An 18,760-nucleotide genomic window follows, 5' to 3' on the forward strand; every position below is an offset into this window, starting at 1 on the left:
GGTGCTGAAGGCAGCCCCGGACGCATGAGTGACAGACCTGGGCGTTTCTGAGGTTTGTCCCGCTCTGCCAGAGAATGTCCTACATTGTGCATACATACATGCATACATACGCGTGGGGGAGAAATTGTGCAGGCTCGAGCGCATCTGTGAGGAGCTTTTGATGGAGAAAATAACACAGAACACAGAATGGCCTTTCAGAGAGAGCTGCCCATAAAAATATTTTATAGATTTTTTTTTTTTCTGCGTTTTACACCTTCCTCATACAAGGCTATAAAGGCATAATTCCCACATTGAAAAACAGACCCAGACTGGCGCAACTCACACAAACATGCAGGCTCGCCAGTATAATGCAGGCCTTTGATTCCCCCTTCTGGGCCTGACAGACCGCTATACACTGTGCAATTAAAGGCTGCACCCAGATTTTGTTTACTGGAAGTATATGAGGCTTAATAGCACGTGACTGTATGTGGCTGACTACAGGACAGTGGCTTGCATGTAACACACACACACACACACACACACACACACACACACACACAAACACAGAGATCAGGAAGCATTCCACCTCGTATTTGACAATAATGTGCAATGACACTGGATGAAAGACGTTAAACACCTGACACACACAAACACTCCAAGTTTTTTCCTTCTTACATAACCAAGGTAGCGTCCAACAACCACTCACTCACTCACTCACTCACTCACTCACTCACTCACTCACTCACTCACCCACTCACTCACACAGCTGGTGGTTGGAACATTCAGCCTTGATTGATGCTAACAGCAGTTATGACAATCACAACTGCCCTGAGGCACATTCGTCATGTCAGAAATAGCTCGACCACTTGCATCATGTAGTCAAATGATAGAAACTCATTCACATCATTACACTGCCAGCTACTGGAAAGGGATTGAGATATTTCTGTACTAAGTAGAACTGTTTTACACAGGACTGAAATACATGCCAAAAATGCACCATACCGCTCCAAGAAAAGTAGTGGTGGGTGCCTTCCATTTTGAAAGTCAAATAGTCATAGTCTATAGTCATAAACAGACAAGCGAATCTATACACAACCATGTTTGTTCCAGCTAATGACTTTCTTCTGGATAGTCTTTATATTGATAAGTGTCCTTTAACTTCTGAACCATGTCAACTTTTCTTTCTTCCTTGTATGAAGTCATTCATATGTTGCATGGACCTCATCATTACTCATAGTGGGCTACCAGTGTTCCAGAACATGGGACACAATCTCCAGTCCATCTCGTAGCCTTATTAGGAAGAGGAGCAGGAAAACTTCAAAGCTTTTCCTAAGCTGAGCAAAACTGACCAAGTTTCTTTTCATGTGAAAGGTTACAAAAAGAAGAGAGAATGAGACAGAGAGAGAAAGAGAGATCAAGAAAGGGAGAGAGAGAGAGAGAGAGAGAGAATAAGACATCTACTCAGACAGAGTGAAGCCAGTGAAGGAGCACAGGTTAACAGACATTGTGGGAGTGGGAAGACTCAGACAGACAGACAGGCAAATAGTGAGACAGGCAGACAGACAGACTATCCCAGGGAGGATTGTTCCCACACAATCATTATGGGATCTTAGGCCCTTCCTCCTCACCCCCTCTCTCCGACTGAGTCAGAAACGACCAGTTCATTCGTGGGCTATTTTGGCGGCCGGCTCACAGAGTTTATCTCGGCAACACTTAAAATAGCTGAGCTGTGCCGAGGCCGTCCGGCCCAGCGCCTGCTTTTCCTGGCCTCCGACTCCGGCCCTCAAAGGTCCGGCGAGGGGAAGGTCAGGCGCACACACAGCCCCCCGGCGGTCACTCTCTCAGCAGCCCCCTTGACAGCTGGCTCGGGCAGAAAATGACCGCCGCCGCGTCTGCAAAACCCAGACAGAACACGCTGAGCTCGCTTAAGCCCATCCTCTTCCCCTCTGCACCGCAGGTCTAAAGAGTTTGATCATTTTACCATCGACTCTCCGCGAAGGTATGCAAGATGAGTCCCCTCAGAATGCGTCTGGAACGGGGAGAGACCACCTGGCACTTCGGCTGGATTCTTCTTAGAGCGTTTTAAAAGGACGCTGGTGGGCGGGCGATGCAACAGCATCTGGGGCTGCTCAAACAGGCGACTCAGTTAAACGCCTGACATTAAACAAGCTCATTTGTAATTATGTAAACACTTTAATCCCTTAGTGACTTTTGGGGGAGCTATCGGAGAGGGCCTGTGTAGACTCAGAAGGACACTACCCCATGCATACAAACATTAGCAGACATACGCACACACAAATATATTGATACATGCACAGACACACACACACACACACACACACACACACACACACACACACACACACACACACACACACACACAGACACACACACACAGACACAGAGTAAAACACACAAACAAATACAAACTGACCTACATTCAAAAGACATAACGGTTTAACAAATTGAAAGAATGTTGAACTTAATAGCTTCAAATGACACCAGGCTACACTGAAGAGCAATTACTGCATTCCTACTCGAGTGTAATGGATCCCCTTAAACCCTGATTCTTGTTGAGTTTTCTACAACTGTTACATATCTTCCATTTATAACCAAACCAAAGTCCTCTGATCCAAACAAAAGGCCTCCATTTCTGAGCCTACGCTTCCCAGGAAATCTTCAGCTTGCTCATATAGACCCTTTCAACAATAAAAACAAAAACAATGCTTGAACGTTCTATTTGGGCCCCAATCTACTTCCTCTGCATTAAGATAACATATGGAATGTAAAAAAGGAAGTCTTGTGGGGCCAACTATGATGCTGATAATGGAACCCTCTTGAAAGGGTCCATTCATACTCTGACATGGATGGACCTAGTCTGCTGACGACAAAAAGGACAAGCTAAGTGTGGACAGCCTTATCGTTAGCTTGGCGTTAGCCCTCCTTCCCCCACTGAGACACGTTGTTTAGCTCAGTCCCCTCCTGGGCGACCGGCTACAGCCCGGGGAGGAAGGGGCACTTGTAGGAGAAGGAGGAGAATATGTACACAACCGGGGCTCTGCCAAGAGCAACAGTCTGGCACATACCAGCGGGCAGTGTAATGCTAGCGCTCGCTAACCCAGCGGTTCCGCTGCAGCGAGGAGGTAATTACAGCCACTTAGCCTTCCCAGTCAATTTGCATTATTCAAGTCCACTATTCAGTTTCAGGCGCTCTGCGGAGGCTGCGTGTTGCACCTGGGGCATTTAGGAGCTTTTAAACACACTGACAAGTTTCCTATTTCAGGGATTAGATATGAGGGCTGTTTTACTGGTGTGAAAGAGCAGGGAGGTTTGTGTGTGTGTATGTGTGTATGTGTGTGTGTGTGTGTGTGTGTGAGTGTGTGTGTGTGTGTGAGTGTGTGTGTGTGCAGGAGTGAAGGTGGGGGGGTCAAAACTAACACTTCCATACAAAAAAAGGTCCTGCTGCCTGCAGGTCCTGGTCATTAGAGGTAGTACTGGAGGCTTGCTGTCACCGCCGCATGGTAAAAGCACTTACAATTCCCACATAGTTCCTCTGGGAAACACGCTCGCTGCCTCGGAGTGCAGCAATTATCCAACTACAATACCAGCAATGCCAGACTGTGTGTCAGACGGGTACACGCACTCCAAGACTCACTCACTCTCTCTGCCTTCTCTGTTTCCTTGATTAGATCTTTCAGGCCTTTTGACAGATTTGGAGAACTCCATTTCTCTTTCCTTGTTTGTGAGAAAAAGGAGGTTGGAGGTAGACAGGGGGAGAGAGTTCATTGTTTTTTTTTAGCGTTTTGCGTGTGTGTGTGTGTGTGTGTGTGTGTGTGTGTGTGTGTGTGTGTGTGTGTGTATGTGCGCAGTCCAATATGCAGGATCAGACGAATCAGATGAAAATCATGCAGTGTTCAATAACTCTAAGCCAGCTTTCTAATCTTGATGCTTTGGTGTTTTTATCCGTGGTGCCTGCTGGCTTTTGCACTCTGTGTGAACATGGAAATACCACTGATATCCTTTAATCATAACCCCACCTAAGACAAGACCGCAACCAGCAGGGGCCACACAGCTGGCTAGAGAACAGCATTGATAAGCCTTGATCAGTACTTGGAACCACACGGCAGCCAGGTCGAAACGACTCCTCTGATATTGCAATTACAGGCAGCCTTGCTCTGAACCTGAGCTCAAAACTGGCCTCCTCGCACTCAACAGCAAAGCCAGCAAAGGCATTTGCTCACTCGCTCACTCAGGGTTAAGCCTGAGTTCCCAAAGAGAGAGCCCATGCATTTTTGGATGGTACATTTGAAATGTGAACGTTCCCTGGAATCGACTACTCCTCTCCCCTCCTCTCCTCTCCTCTCCTCTCCTCCCTTCTCTACTCTCCTCTCACCTCCTCTCCTCTCTCCTCTCCCCTCCTCTCCTCTCCCCTCTCCCCTCCTCCCCTTTTTCCTCTCCCCTCCTCCCCTCCCCTCCCCTCCTCTCCTCTCCTCTCCTCTCCCCTCCTCCCCTCCTCTCCTCTCCTCTCCCCTCCTCTCCTCTCCTCTCCTCTCCCCTCCTCCCCTCCTCTCCTCTCCCCTCCTCTCCTCTCCCCTCTCTCCTCTCCTCTCCTCTCCTCTCTCCTCTCCCCTCCTCTCCTCCCCTCTCTCCTCTCCCCTCCTCCCCTCCTCTCCTCTCCTCTCTCCTCTCCCCTCCTCTCCTCTCTTCTGTCCCCTCCCCTCCTCCCCTCCTCTCCTCCCCTCTCTCCTCTCCCCTCCTCCCCTTTTTCCTCTCCCCTCCTCTCCTCTCCCCTCCTCCCCTCCTCTCCTCTCCTCTCTCCTCTCCCCTCCTCTCCTCTCCCCTCTCTCCTCTCCCCTCTCCCCTCCTCCCCTCCTCTCCTCTCCTCTCTCCTCTCCCCTCCTCTCCTCCCCTCTCTCCTCTCCCCTCCTCCCCTCCTCTCCTCTCCTCTCTCCTCTCCCCTCCTCTCCTCTCTTCTGTCCCCTCCCCTCCTCTCTCCTCCTCTCCCTGCACACACCGTTTAAGGTTTCAGAAGCTGGGGAAGAGCTCCAGTGATGATTGGAGCGTTTATACACAGGTCTGGTGCCCTGATGGCAAAACCACAGTGGCGAGCGCACAAAGGAGCGAGCGAGAGAGAAAGAGAGAGAGAGAGAGAGAGAGAGAGAGAGAGAGAGAGAGTGAGCGAGCATGGCAACCACAGCCTCATGCTTATGAAAGAGGGGACTGTGGCACGCCAAAGGAGAGAGGTCAGGAAACTCAACGCGCAGGAAAATCTCCCTGGAGGAAGAAAGAGTCGAAGTCGAGAGAAAACTGGCAGTTAGGGCTGCGGGGTCTTTTTGAGAACAGGGGGTAGCATCACACTGTTTATTCTGCTGACAGCCGAATCAAAACGGAGAGAATAAACAACCTCCACAAGGTTTGACTAGGGCCAAATGGGTGAATTCACTTAAGCTTAAATAAAACAAAATGTTCATCATGAAAGGTTATAAGAAACTGTGGTGAAAAGGTTTGGGTTTGATTCTCTTATCATGGCAGCAGTGATAATGAGAACACAAACCATTGGGCTGCTCTGATTGAGCCAAAGTCGAAGGATTTACAATGTTGACAATGAAAAACGACTTTAAAACGTACTGGGAGGTTAATGCCAATGTATCTCTGAGGGTTGGCAATCAGACTATCTACACACACACACAGACACATACACACACATACACACACACACACACACACACACACACACACACACACATACTCAGAAACAATTGTTATAAAAGTATAATGAGACACTCAGGTCCTCCAGCTGCAGCTGCCACACATCTGCCCAAAACCCTCGACCTTTCTAATCTCAGACAAATCCACAACAGCCCTGGCCTCTGACGGGGAGACTGCAGGTGTAGCTCTCCCAGACACGCAACCCAGCCGGGAGGGTTCTCTTTCTTAGAGACCAGAGATTAAAATAGGGGCGGGTTCATCTTCTATAAGAGACTCTTATGTGGCCTGGGGTCACCTCGCTCATGCCAGCACCCTGGCACAAGGGGTGGCACGGTACCCACAGGCGATAGGGAGCAGCGGTGGCAAAAGATCAAATGGTCAACCGCGGAGGAATCTCTGGAGCACGGCGATGGGCCAGCATTCAGCGATAGGCGTCCTCCAGCCCCCCTACCAAAAGCCTTCCTCTGACTGCCCTAAGAGGAAATCTTTAAATAGCCCCTCAGTCGTCGGAGGCTGCCTCACACTCTTTTGGTGGTATTCAGGGGCCAGGGGAACTGAATAGGACCACCATTCTTCCACCGGTCCGTCAGTCCAGCTAAAATAAAAACACACCCCCCCTTAGTCCATTTCCGAGAAGATGAATGACTAAGCTCTAGTAGTCTAGTCTAAGAGGGGTTCTATCCACAACAGAGTTCCATTTTGGAAGGTATTATCTGTTCTAGTAGGAAACAGGCCTCGCCGTGACATCAGAGCACAGAGGGCCCAAGCAAACCAAATCACTTTTTCCAGTCCCAGCTCATGCTCAGTTGAAATCACCGAACCGTCCACAGCCGACCAGCATGTCACTAATTGGACGGGCTATGGCAGTGTGAGTTATGTAAAAGCACTGTCCACTTCTTATTTAATGGAACTGGAGCAAGCTTGACTCACAGCAGGGGGGGGGTCTTAAGATGGACAGCCCTGTCTTTTGGCTCGATGAGGCCCAAATGGCTGCTAAGCAAAATCTGCAGAATCTCGTTTCTCTGTGAAAAAAAAATAGTTGTCAAGTTGTCAAAAGAATTTTTTTCCAAAAAGTTGTCAAGTTCTCATAAAAAGAACAGTTAAAAATGCGTTCTCAGCTTCTGCAGCCACAGTGAATGTAGGGACACAGAGACACGCCGCAGCGCGTTGTTTGTCTAATTTGTCGATTACAACTTCGTTAATATAAATAATGTCAATAATTGCAGCGGCCAGTCCCAACCTTGAGCATGGTTTGAAGATATTAGCCTGGAAATAGCTGTAAACCTCCAGCGCACACCACAGAAGATGTGAGCCAGACCGCTGGAACTAGTTCATGTGGAGCAGGGTAATCACACTGATTAAGCAGTGACTTATACCGATATGAGCACTGATACTGTGACCAGAAACGAACGTTGTACAAGTAATTCCCCACTTAGACAAATTCTTTCTTTTGATGGGTGTGTGTGTGTGTATGTGTGTGTGCATGTTGGTGTGTGTGCATGAGAAACGTGACCAGTTACCCTTAAACACAAGCCAAGGGCAGCTCACGCATTAGAAAAAAATTACTGCTAATCGCAAGACAAACAAACAAAGCAATCAGGAGAATGTGCTTTTCAATGAGCCTTCCTGATGCAAACAAGATGGCCTCTCAAAACTGACAGATATGGCATGGCATGAGAGGGCAAATCAACAACCAAAAGTAAACCAATCTACAGGTAAGTGCTAAAAAGGCCATTATTTCATTGACTTTTACATGATTCAAATTATCAGGAGCTCTCCCCACACGATGACCACCCAGCGATGTTACCATCCATTTACCTCTCCCTACATTTTACTACCATAGAGAATTTACCCTCTCCTTGTAAAGAGCATTGCTGTGCATGTCTGTGACTGTTTTGTCTCATCTCCTCCCATTGAGACTGCAGTAATTCAGAGGTATGTCCAGTCTAAACAGCCGCCCATATGATAGCCGTCGGACAATAGCAACAGGGGGACAGCAGCGAGCCATATGTTTCTGTGATCACGTTTTCAATCCAGCTGACTCAAGAAAAGGCTGTTTGTTCATTTTGTGTCTTATTTTCCTTTCCTTTCTTCTCAAGCTTCCCCCTTATCAAGCCTGAATCATTTCAATTAGGGCCTCACGGAGAGCCCATGGTTCACTTGAAAGCAGACTAATAAAATTCGTCACAGAGTGGAAGTCATTTCAGCATCCACGCCTAGTACGGATAGCCAGCTGCCAAGGTGAGCTCCGCCACATTTCAGAAATATGAATAACCATGGCCAATTATACAGACTGAAATAGAAGGTATAATCTAATAATGTTATAAGTATTTATAGGACCATAGGTTAATCGAGGACTGCTAATGAGGTTAAACGAGGAGGAATAAATCGCCTTGTTTTGATATCGTAAGGCTTGGTATCTAACTTTCTCATGGTCTCTCACAAGTGTGTAGACACAGTCACACACACACACACACACACACACACAAAACACAGACATACAAATAAACACACGTCAGTGAGCGTTCCTCGGGTCCTGGCTACCTCAGAGGAGACTGCGAGTAACGCAGCAGTTTAACGAGAGGGCTGAGTGGTCTGCCTCAGGTTTAGGAGACCCAGCGGTGCCATTAGCCCAGGCCATCCGCACTTTATCACAGCATCTGCGTAGAGAGCGCCCAGGCCACAAACACACCACAGCAGACACGCCAGCCTCTCTCTCATCACATAACAACACACAACACCACCCAAGGGGGCAGGAAGCATCTCGCGGTGGCACCAGGAACTTTCTGGCAAATTCCGGAATGCGATGCTTAGTGTGTTCCCTGTTTTATGTGAGATAAAAAGGGCTAAGCAGTGAACACAACTAATAGAGAGGTTTAAAAGGTAAAATGTTTGTGCTTTCACCTTCCTTTTCCCCAGGCACTCAATTTGCTTAAAAGCCTTCCATTTCAGGATGTTTAACACCCAATCTGCCATTGTAGGTCCCTGACTTTGTGAACCCTATGGAAATATGACTAAGAGTGCCAAAAATCTCGCACTCAAAGTCAAAAATATATTTTAATGTGGCACTTGTGAAAAGGCTTAACAATCCCACTTTCCATTCCTGTCAAGTGCACCTTCCATACTCACACACTTTCACACACATCTGCTACACATCTCCCCTGTCACTAAATCAAAGAGTTTGCTAAGAAAGGAGAATAACAAACTTTACTGACATCTCATTTCGAGCACAAGGAGGGGAAACGAGACTCGTTTGCTTATTTCTTCCTGCTGCATTCGCAGCTGCTTAACCAATATCATCTGACTTATCGACAGAAGTAAAAACGACACAAGAAGTGCCTCTCTTTGCTTTGCGGCCCGAGAGGCAATAAAAATGAACTGTAACTGAAAAGAAGATATAATTCTTTCCATTACACATGTTCTCTCATTAAACTCCAGATGTATCCATCTGTGGTTGGCCAGGGAACGCCACTGCGAGGGAAGCAGCTCCGATAAGGCAATTTGGAGCAAACGCGATTTGCGGAGCAAAGAGGAATTACTCCAAATCTCCCAATAAGTGGAGCAATAACAGCAGGATCTGCAGCATGTTTTCCAAAAGGGGGTGGCTGGGTGGTGTGGAGATGGGGTGGGGGTGGGGGGTGGGTTGTTGAAAGCTCCTACAGATTGCCACAGAGACGTTAAACAAAATTGGAAGAAAAAAAACTATTTAAAAAAAACATGGGAAGCATGTGTTTCCAATACGGTGGGATCCATCACTAAGGAACTGTAATCCCTGCACATGTATACAAGCAGTCAGCAAAAGATCTACAAACTCTCTTTGGCATGTTGACAGCCCACTCAAAGCAGAATGCAAAAGGCATTTGGCTATAGCTGTTGCTCTCTAATAAAAGACAAACTTCCTCCATTTGTCTTAACAGCCCTTCTTGCTTCACCATACAATATCGGTATTGTAGTGCACATGGAAAGATAAATGACTTGTAGCACAAAATATGTGGCACAAGGTTTCATGGGGTTAATCACAGAATTATAACCCACCGACAACACTTAAAAAGGCTTACACAATTCCCAGTCTGCAGTTTCGCTTCAAATGAATCCAATTTAAGCTGAAGTTAATCACTCCAATCAAATTGTGTATAATGACGACTATCGGTAATTGTATATTTAGCTGACGAACATTTCCAAGTTGTTATAATAAGCTAAACTATGCAGAGCCTGAGCCCAGACCTACAACTGACTCTGAGTCTTCTTGGGTCCACATGCAGCATGGACATAAAATGGATTATGATGTGGGATTATTATATTATATTATTATATTATATGAGATGGATTATTATCTAAAGTATGCTATTTAGCTGGAGCAGCATTGAAACTACATTTTTTCTCGTATTCAACCAAAGTATCTGCCTATAAACGCTAAGGCTCTGTCCAAGTGATGGTCACAACTGACATCAGAAAACGTATCTCCTCTAGCTGCTGCAATTGCAAGTGCCACCAAAAATGGATGCGTCCCCTCCATTCCCATTCAACACTGTCAGTATGTGGCGCCATTAAAGTTAGAAAAGCATGAAGGTTTATTCAAGAGTTATTTCAGGCATGATCCATGACCCATGTTATATAGGAAAAGTGTTTGGTCATATCTTTTCATACGCATATATCCATCAGTGAATTACAAACTGTGTCACCGGCGGTTCTCTCTCGCCTTGTTATTTTTTCCACTGGACCACCGAAAAAGTCTCTTTAATCTTCCACCGCCGGGAGACCAAAATGAGAGAGTGGTTCTGCAAAGCCCACTGCCGCACTCTCCTGTCAACACAGCATTCGCTTACTGGACTGTAAACGCCTTCCAATTGTCTTTGCTACAGCCACAACAGAGCAACACAAACACGTAAAGCATGATGACAGACGATGAGACTTCAGCCTCCTTCCTCTTTCCTGTAGATGTCAAAAGACGCACGCGCGGCATGACACAGGGATCATTAAGACTTGCTTTTTGGAAGCGTGCCAGGGGCAGCGATTGCCATCGCGGCAACAGATGGAAGTTGTCTGGATCCTCTTTATTCAGTTGAGGTGGATTTAATCAAAAGCCTCGCAGGGAAGCCCCTCACAGCAGGCCCAGGGGCCGTGGACAGGCTTACGGCTGCTCCTCCGGCCCACTCCGGGCTCTGCTCCATTTAGTCTCCAGCCATATACACCAGACGCACAGACCATTGCCCCCGCTCCACATCAAGCTCTATTTTCTTTCCATATGCCTGTCCGATTAACTGCTCCCCTTCCCCCCAGATTTGACGAATGTCATTCTATGTGGTATAAGAAGTGTCATACAGCGCCCCCTTGACCACATGTTAGAGCGCTGACTGAGAAATGAACCCAGCTCTTCTGGGGAGCAGTGATCAAACATGAGTTTCTGGAGATGTCATGATGTTTTTTTCCAGCCACTTTATTCCATCAGCTCAAGCGAAACACTGAAATTGAAGAATGCCTTGTTACGCAATTGTGGCTTCTCTTTCATGCATTCTTGCCACATGCATGTTCACAAAGCCTGAAATAAAAACATAATGTTCCTGAAAGGTATTGCAGATGGTGGGCATGTCACAAACAACGTTCACATTATAAAAGGAATTGAAATCATGACTAATGACTACATATGGTCCAAGCATTTTGCATTTCAGCAGAAAACACAAGGCAGCGCTCACAACTCACAGCATCCAAGGAAAACGTCCTCCTCCTCGGCACACAGAGAGTGCTGATAGGTAGTTACCGGCCGGGCAGTCATGTCACCTAAGACCTAAGACACACTGAGGATCCATGATGATTTCTCAAGGTCTTCGGAGGGAGCTACTGTAAATTGGCCTTAACCTTCCACAGCTTGTCACACTTGACATCTTCGGTGGCAGAAAGCCTCACAAATTACAGCATGGGGCTTTGTGATGGAGCCTCTCCCACCCCTTGCATTTACACACGAGCCCACTTCCCCTGAGGGGCGGACATGCCAACTCACACTGCTGCTTTTACACCACCGCAGCAGAGGGGTCAACCACAAGAGCGATCTCAGCATGTGTGTGTGTGTGTGTGTGTGTGTGTGTGTGTGTGTGTGTGTGTGTGTGTGTGTGTGTGTGTGTGTGTGTGTGTGTGTGTGGTGTCCAACCATCCCAGTGAGTAAACTCAGTGAGGGCTGATTTGATGACTTTTGCAGACACTTCAAGACACAGAAAAAAAGTTCCATAAAATCCAATACCCCACCTACTTTTCAGTTCCCCCTCTTTTTTGTTTGTTTGATGTTTACCGAGCTTGCAGAAATCTGTATAATGACGTAACGTGCTCCTATGAAGGAAAAGCACTGCTGTGGGTCAGCACTGCTCAGCAACACATTTGCATCACTGTTTCATATCAGCTCCACAACGCCTCCGAGATAATGAGCCACCATGGAGATTTCCGAGTTAAAGGTTCAGTTTATGCGTTACACTAATGCTTCATTATTGAGCCCAGCCGCGATGGCCGCCAACGGCGCTATGAGGGAACGTCCGTTCGTCTTTGTTTAAGTGATGCGAGACACATGTGTGCCTTTTTACACACACACACAAAACAGTGTTGCCGGGAATATACTCCTCCATTGGCGTTGGGCGTTAAGATTATGCGTTGTCTATGGTGATCTCAGGGTGAGTTCATTTGTTTACACTAAGCTAAGACGACAACGACTATGATACATTTCCACCTTTTGCCCCCTCAGTCAGTTAATATGTAACCACAGAGAAAGACAGAAAGTAATGTAAAAGAAAAGAAAAAAGGGCCAGACAACCATAAACACAGAACATGATGTGAAGCTGCTTTGCAGCATTTCTCTAGCCATTTTTCACCATGCCAGCATGACATATAGCTCAAGAGGGATGACAGCTCTGGGTAAACATTCAACCCCAAACTCTTTCACCCCTCAGCGCTGTCCTGAGTTTAAAGGCCGAGGAGCGTGGAGAAGCGACCGCACACATGCCACACTGAGACAAAAACTTTTTCCGCTAACAGTTCCCATCTGCCCCCCTGACTCGTGCAGTATGGGGTTTGTCAGTGCTGAGCGGAGCACACACTCTTTATGGGACTTGATAGGTCAACCCCAGAGAGCAGCATGTGATGTTCCTCAGCCATGCTACAGTGGTGGGAACAGGGCTCAGATGGTGGCGCCGATGTCATCAACAGAGTCGGGGAGCACAAGTTGAGCCTCTCTGCTCTTTTTTTTTATGAGAGATGCTATCGCTATGCTCCGACAGTAAAAGGGCTTAAAAGGACAACACGACACAGTGATAAACTGGGATGTTTATACATGGAGAGAGGACACTTTACAATGCCATAACTAGACTGGTCTGTTGACTTTATCTACAGATAGGCCCAAAGCTCTAAAAGCACCCTGGATGACAGCTCACTGCAGGCCTGTGTGGCAGGAAGCTGATTCTGATTGGGTTGTTTATTTAACATGGCACATATAGGGCTCTTACTTCTGCAGCGTGAGGTTGAGGTTGCCGGCGCACGCCTTGATCTTGTTCTGGGCCTCCAGGTGGTTCATGCCGTCGGTGGTGATGCCGTCGATGGACAGCACCACGTCGCCCACGGAGATCTTGGCCTTCGCCGCCTTGCCGCCGTCATTCAGCTGAAACGCACACAGAGGGACGAGAGACATGTTCAGCTGAGCAGCAACACACCACACAAGCCACATCAGTTTCCCTATAAAACACAAAAAAAGGCCAGCATACAAACAGCTTTTCCCCCCCCAAAGAACAGAGCGCCACATTTTCATAATTGCATGAAAGTGCAACTGGGCATTTCATATTGTTGCCACATGTGGCATTTTTTAAAAGCTGTCCTACATGAAGCGAAACAAAGAGAGGAATCAGCAAACTAATCCCCCGATGCCATAGGAGCCTATAAAAAGCCTAGGCTTGTGCTGATACAAGTCATTAAACAGGGAAACACTTCCTGAAGGGAAACTGGCAGCAAATGACGGCCTAAACGTCCTCATCTCTGAGTTATGGATTAAGCCATTTACTCATGGACTGCCCGTAATAACAACACAAGAGAGGCCGTGACCTTCATGCGGCGAAGGTCTCTCTGATTGACAAGTCTAGGCTGGCGTAATTGCCAAAGGGGTGATCACTACCACAGCATTCCCTCGTTTCGGAATGCTCAAACCTATTTTTTTCCCTTACTTGGAGTTTGTCAGTGAATGCAGGAAGCGTTTGCCTGGTAACGAGGTGCTAAGCAAACATCCTGGAGATAATGAAGTATTTTGATTTCTCTCACGTGTAGGGTCGTATGTGCCTCCCACCACACTCCCCCCAGCCTTGCAAACATATGTCACAGGAAAAAACAGAGCAGCAACACACCCGTTTAGTTATTTCATCCTGTGGTGAGTGTCACAAGTCAGCATCAAAGTGAAGTTTCCTTGTACTATTTAGACACAATCCACAGTAATTTCAAACAGCAATTACCGACACAAGAGAACATTTGGGAGATCCTGAAAACCAAAATGGTCCCATAAAACATAGAGAGTTTAAGGTTCACACCCTCTAGCACAATAGTTTGACTATAATATTACTGTGTTGTTTTGCGGTCCCCTGGTTCGTGCCATAGCTGTGGTTTTCCACTCAAAATTAGAAAAAGAAAGAAAGAAAATCCCCATGTGTAAGTAATTATCAGATGGCAATCACTGCTGTTTGCAGAAGAACAAAATAAATAAATAAATAAAGCTAAGAAAAATTTTAAACCAGTGTTCTACAAAACATTGATCCATGAGAGATGAATTACGCTCATTTTTTCTGAGGCATTTTCTTTGTAAACTATACACTGATAAATACAAACTGTTGTACTTTGTGGTTGTTGTCAAAAAGAGTATTTGAACCCCCTCTCCTTTCCACACAGAGCTTTGAATATTCCTGTCTTCACTTCGTCAGTTTCTTCAGCAGATTTGCCCAAACCCTCAGCTAGACCTAATCAAGGAACTTGAGTGTGATGGAGAGAGACAGAGAGAGAGAGAAGGCCTGTGAGAGAACAGCTATAAGGCCTGTGAAGAACAGATAGAAGGCCTGTGAGAGAACAGCTATAAGGCCTGTGAAGAACAGATAGAAGGCCTGTGAGAGAACAGCTATAAGGGAGCTCTTCCACACGTTCCATTATGTTCTGGAAGCACAAAAAGCAGAAGTCCATTTGTAAGGCAGGAGAAGGAGAGGTGAATAATCCAAGGCCATGCTCTCTCTTTCTGTCTGAATGCGGTAAGAGCTGTGAGGAGAGACAGAGCAGAGGGGGGCCGTTTCCTATCACTTCAGGCTTCCCACTGATTCCACTACCTCACACGTCGGCCTCCACGGCCCCCGCAGAACAGACTCGCGTCCCAGCGCTGGCAAAACTCACTGCCTACGTCCGATCAAATCACAGCAATCTGGTTCAAGAGCATCTTAAAGAGAATTCAACTGTTGTGTGCAGTTGACACTTACATAGTTTCCCCTTTCTCCAGAAAAGGCTAGTAAAAAAACAAGAATGATTAAATTTTTTATGAATCTTCTAAATTATATTCTCGGGGAGAAAAACAGGAATTAAGGCCAGAGAAAGGGAAACAGTGAACGTCCTCTGCTAGACTAACTTACAAAAATCATTACCGAGTGACGTCAAACTCCAACATAATTAGGAGTTGTGTGCTGGCCCGAGCTTCCCCGACTCATTTAAACAGTATAGCCCTTTGTGATGAGGAGAGCAAAAACCTGTTACTCACGGACCTATTTAGGCAAACTTTCCGAGTCTAACTTACTTTTGTGACTTACATTCATTCACTCACTCACAACCTGGGCAGCACAATTGGTCTGACCCACAACAAACTCTGTTTCTCAGGGGAGTTACACAAATAGTGATTATATGCATCTAACAGATGAGCATTAAGCTCCACAGAAGTGCTTCTGAGTGCTAGACTCCTACCACCCCGGCTCCTATCTCCACCACTGTGCTTAAACTCCATCCCTGTGCTTAACAGCTACGCTCAGAGCTCAGAGCTGTATTTTCACTCTGTTTATGAAGAGCAGTAAATGTTAATGAATAGCTGCCCCAGCCGGATTGTACCAGAGCTCCATGGCTTTTGCCTTTTATAGACAACAGTGTAGGATCACACACAACATCACTCAGGCATTTATCACTGATTAAATGCCTCTCACTTGCCACCTTCACCAGAGAGAGGACCAGTAGAGAAGGTCTTGTTTTAGTACAGATGGGTGACACAGCCAACCCAGAGTTCTCCATGTCTTCATTTGCTATTTAGATAACATAAGTACACCAATAAATGTGTAATGCTGGTGTGAGGATGTGCTCCCAAGGACAATATCATGCAATCATGCTTAAGGTTAGTTTTGAGATAAATATTTATATTATATATGTATTCATATTTATGATGAAAAATCTTAGCTGCCATGCAGTAGATAGAAAACACAAAATATGCTGATGCTCTTTTAAACCTGTCCCAAGTTGGCTTGACCTCACTTTATAAGGTGTATTCTAAATTAGTAAATGCTGATACTAGATGTCCATGGGCATCATGCAGTAGAATGTATTCACATGTGAAGTAGGTCTATTAATACATCTATCCACTACAACAAAGCCACTTGGTGGACAGTGGGCCCTCTGCTGTGGCCTGCACCCTTGTGACTGAGGTCATGCTCCTGCTGGGTGACGCCGTCCAGGAGCGTTCCTGGTTACTGGAGGACGTCTGTGGCCATCCATGAGAAATGCGTCATTACTGTGTAAGAGTCCAATAGTGCAGTAACACAATGCAACAATTAAGGAGGCTTGACTGCACAGGAAGCTCTACAGTATGGCAGCTCCAGAGGAAACGCAAGGCAAGGCAGCGGCTTGAGAAAGGAAACTGAGCAGACCGTCAGGCGTGCTCCCCGCCAGCCCTTCTGTAATGCCTGCTGGCCTGTTTTGCTAGTTGCTGGTTGATAGTTGAAGGCTGTTGTTGCTATTGTTTCTCCCAGCTGAGAAAGACTCATTCATGGAAGAATTACTCAAAAGGTGCTGAATGGGATTGTTTGTATCACAGAAACATTGTGTTGTGTTCATCAGTGCCAACGGTTCTGTAATATTTTCACTCTATCAGTAGACCAACACTCCTAACTAGATTCAAGATTCAAGATTCAAGATTCAAGATTTCTTTTATTACATCTCATTATAAGTTTATAATAGAGTAACATTTGTTGTGTTTTTTCTCCTCAAAAAAAGAAATAAATGAAAGGGTGTGTGTGTGTGTGTTTGTAGAAAAAAAAGTGCCTTGTTGTCTTCAGCATGAGTTCAGCAATCTAACTGCTTGGTGAAAGAAACTACTTCGGAGTCTGGTGGTACGAGCTTTCAAGCTTCTATATCGTTTGCCAGATGGTAATAGCTCAAATAGTTCATGGTTAGGATGACTAGGATCATTCAAGATTTTTTTTTGCCTTCCTAATGCATCTTCCCTCAAATAACTCCAGTATGGAGGGTAGGTCACATATGGTCTGTCCTGTACGCACAACTCTCTGAAGTGCTTTTCTATTGTATTGAGAGCAGTTCCCATACCATGCGATTATGGTCCCAGTCAAGATCCTCTCAATGGTGCCTCTGTAAAAAGACCTCAGGATCTTGGGTCGCATACCAAACTTTCTCAATCGTCTGAGGTGGTACAGACGTTGTTGGCCTTTTTTTACAGTGTGCTGAACTAAGGACTTAAACCGTAATTACAGTCATAGGTCAAAACCTTTCAAACTGTTTGGATTCAAAGCAGAGCCTCTCAGTATTAAATGATTCAATTCTTCCAAATCGAAAGAGGTTCTGTAATTAAAACAACTCAAAGAATTATTTTTCAAAGGCACTGACAGTGTGCTTAATTGAAACAATATGCCTTCTTCCTTAGTTTTTTAATCATTACAGAGGCTCCGATGTAAATAGCAATCTCTCTATCAGGAGTTGACATGCACAATCCTCCCATTCGATTTCCCAAAGCCCGTGGGAGAGTTCAGCTCTTCAGTAAGCAGTTATTGTAAACCAACAAACAATTCGAGTCCAGATGTGGAATCTAAATGAGCTGTCATTGACTACCAGAGTGATGCTCCTCGGAGCAACCGCACACTGACTGACCGCAGCAACATCCTCACTTAGGCAGAAGTTTTTAGGCAGAAGTTTCATTCTCCTGTCTCACATGTATGTCATTCCTCTCTTCTTTGGGAGTCTTCTTTTTATTGGAAAATTAAACTGTGAGGAGCGAGCTGCTGTGAGATTCGATCTGCTGCCACTTGAGCAAATTGCACGGTTTAAGCATCCACTTGTGGTACAGTACATCTCCACGGAGACTCGGGAGAGAGAGCGAGGTCACTTCCTGTCCTAGAGCGGATGCCAGACTCCTCTCGGAGTGCTTCCTCTCCTCTTAACACTTCTCGGGTGTTTGTCCCGAGGCCCTCAGAACCCGAAACTCAAAACATATCATCTGAGTCATCTTCACCTTGAGGTCCGATTGCCTCACTGACCAATCCAAGATCAAGGCATCAAATTCTTCACTTTACAGAGATAACAGCCATGTGGCCTCAATCTCTCCAGTAGAGCACAGTGTTAAACAAAAGAAGAAGAAAAATCCCCATGCATTTTGGCAGGACCTCATGTGCTTATCTCTCCGCTCCATTAAGCTGACATTATTTAATAAATTGTGCGGAACAAGCCGGAACATATATTTCTATATGCTGTATGCTGATAACAACAACTGATTCCAGCCCAGCTGGAGTACCCCAGAGGTCTAGGTTCCTGCACCACAGGTGGGCTGTGTTATTCTGAGGAACCATTACAATATGTCTTTTTGTTCCTGTAGTAGCAACAAAGTAAACATCCAGACACATGCACTGGTCATGTGGGGGACTTGAATACAGTGTGTGTGCGAGGAGAAGAGAATGAGAGGAGGATTTAATGATGCCAGAGAGGGGGAGAGACGGAGGAGAGAGAGTTCCTTCACACCAGCTTCATTAATTCTGTAATAATATGGCAAGAATGTGGAGGAGAAACAACCCTCAACAATACTAACCTATTTGAG

At 46.0% G+C, this 18,760-nt stretch overlaps 1 protein-coding gene across 6 annotated transcripts in view; it reads right to left on the minus strand.

Annotated features, from left to right (window-relative positions):
- The window catches only part of pdlim5a (PDZ and LIM domain 5a), a 66,311-nt gene that overhangs the window by 34,841 nt on the left and 12,710 nt on the right, over positions 1-18,760 (minus strand). For all 6 annotated transcript variants that reach the window (XM_076269721.1, XM_076269719.1, XM_076269720.1 and 3 more), the window contains exon 3: positions 13,173-13,324. In XM_076269721.1, coding sequence (XP_076125836.1) covers positions 13,173-13,324 — 152 coding nt within the window. The remainder of the gene's footprint in view (positions 1-13,172; positions 13,325-18,760) is intronic.

This window comes from Alosa pseudoharengus, unplaced genomic scaffold, assembly GCF_046254945.1.
Source record: "Alosa pseudoharengus isolate Yale_2024_CS ecotype anadromous, Long Island Sound unplaced genomic scaffold, YU_APseudo_1.1 YU_APseudo_1.1_scf_6, whole genome shotgun sequence".
Taxonomy (NCBI): Eukaryota; Metazoa; Chordata; class Actinopteri; order Clupeiformes; family Clupeidae; genus Alosa; species Alosa pseudoharengus.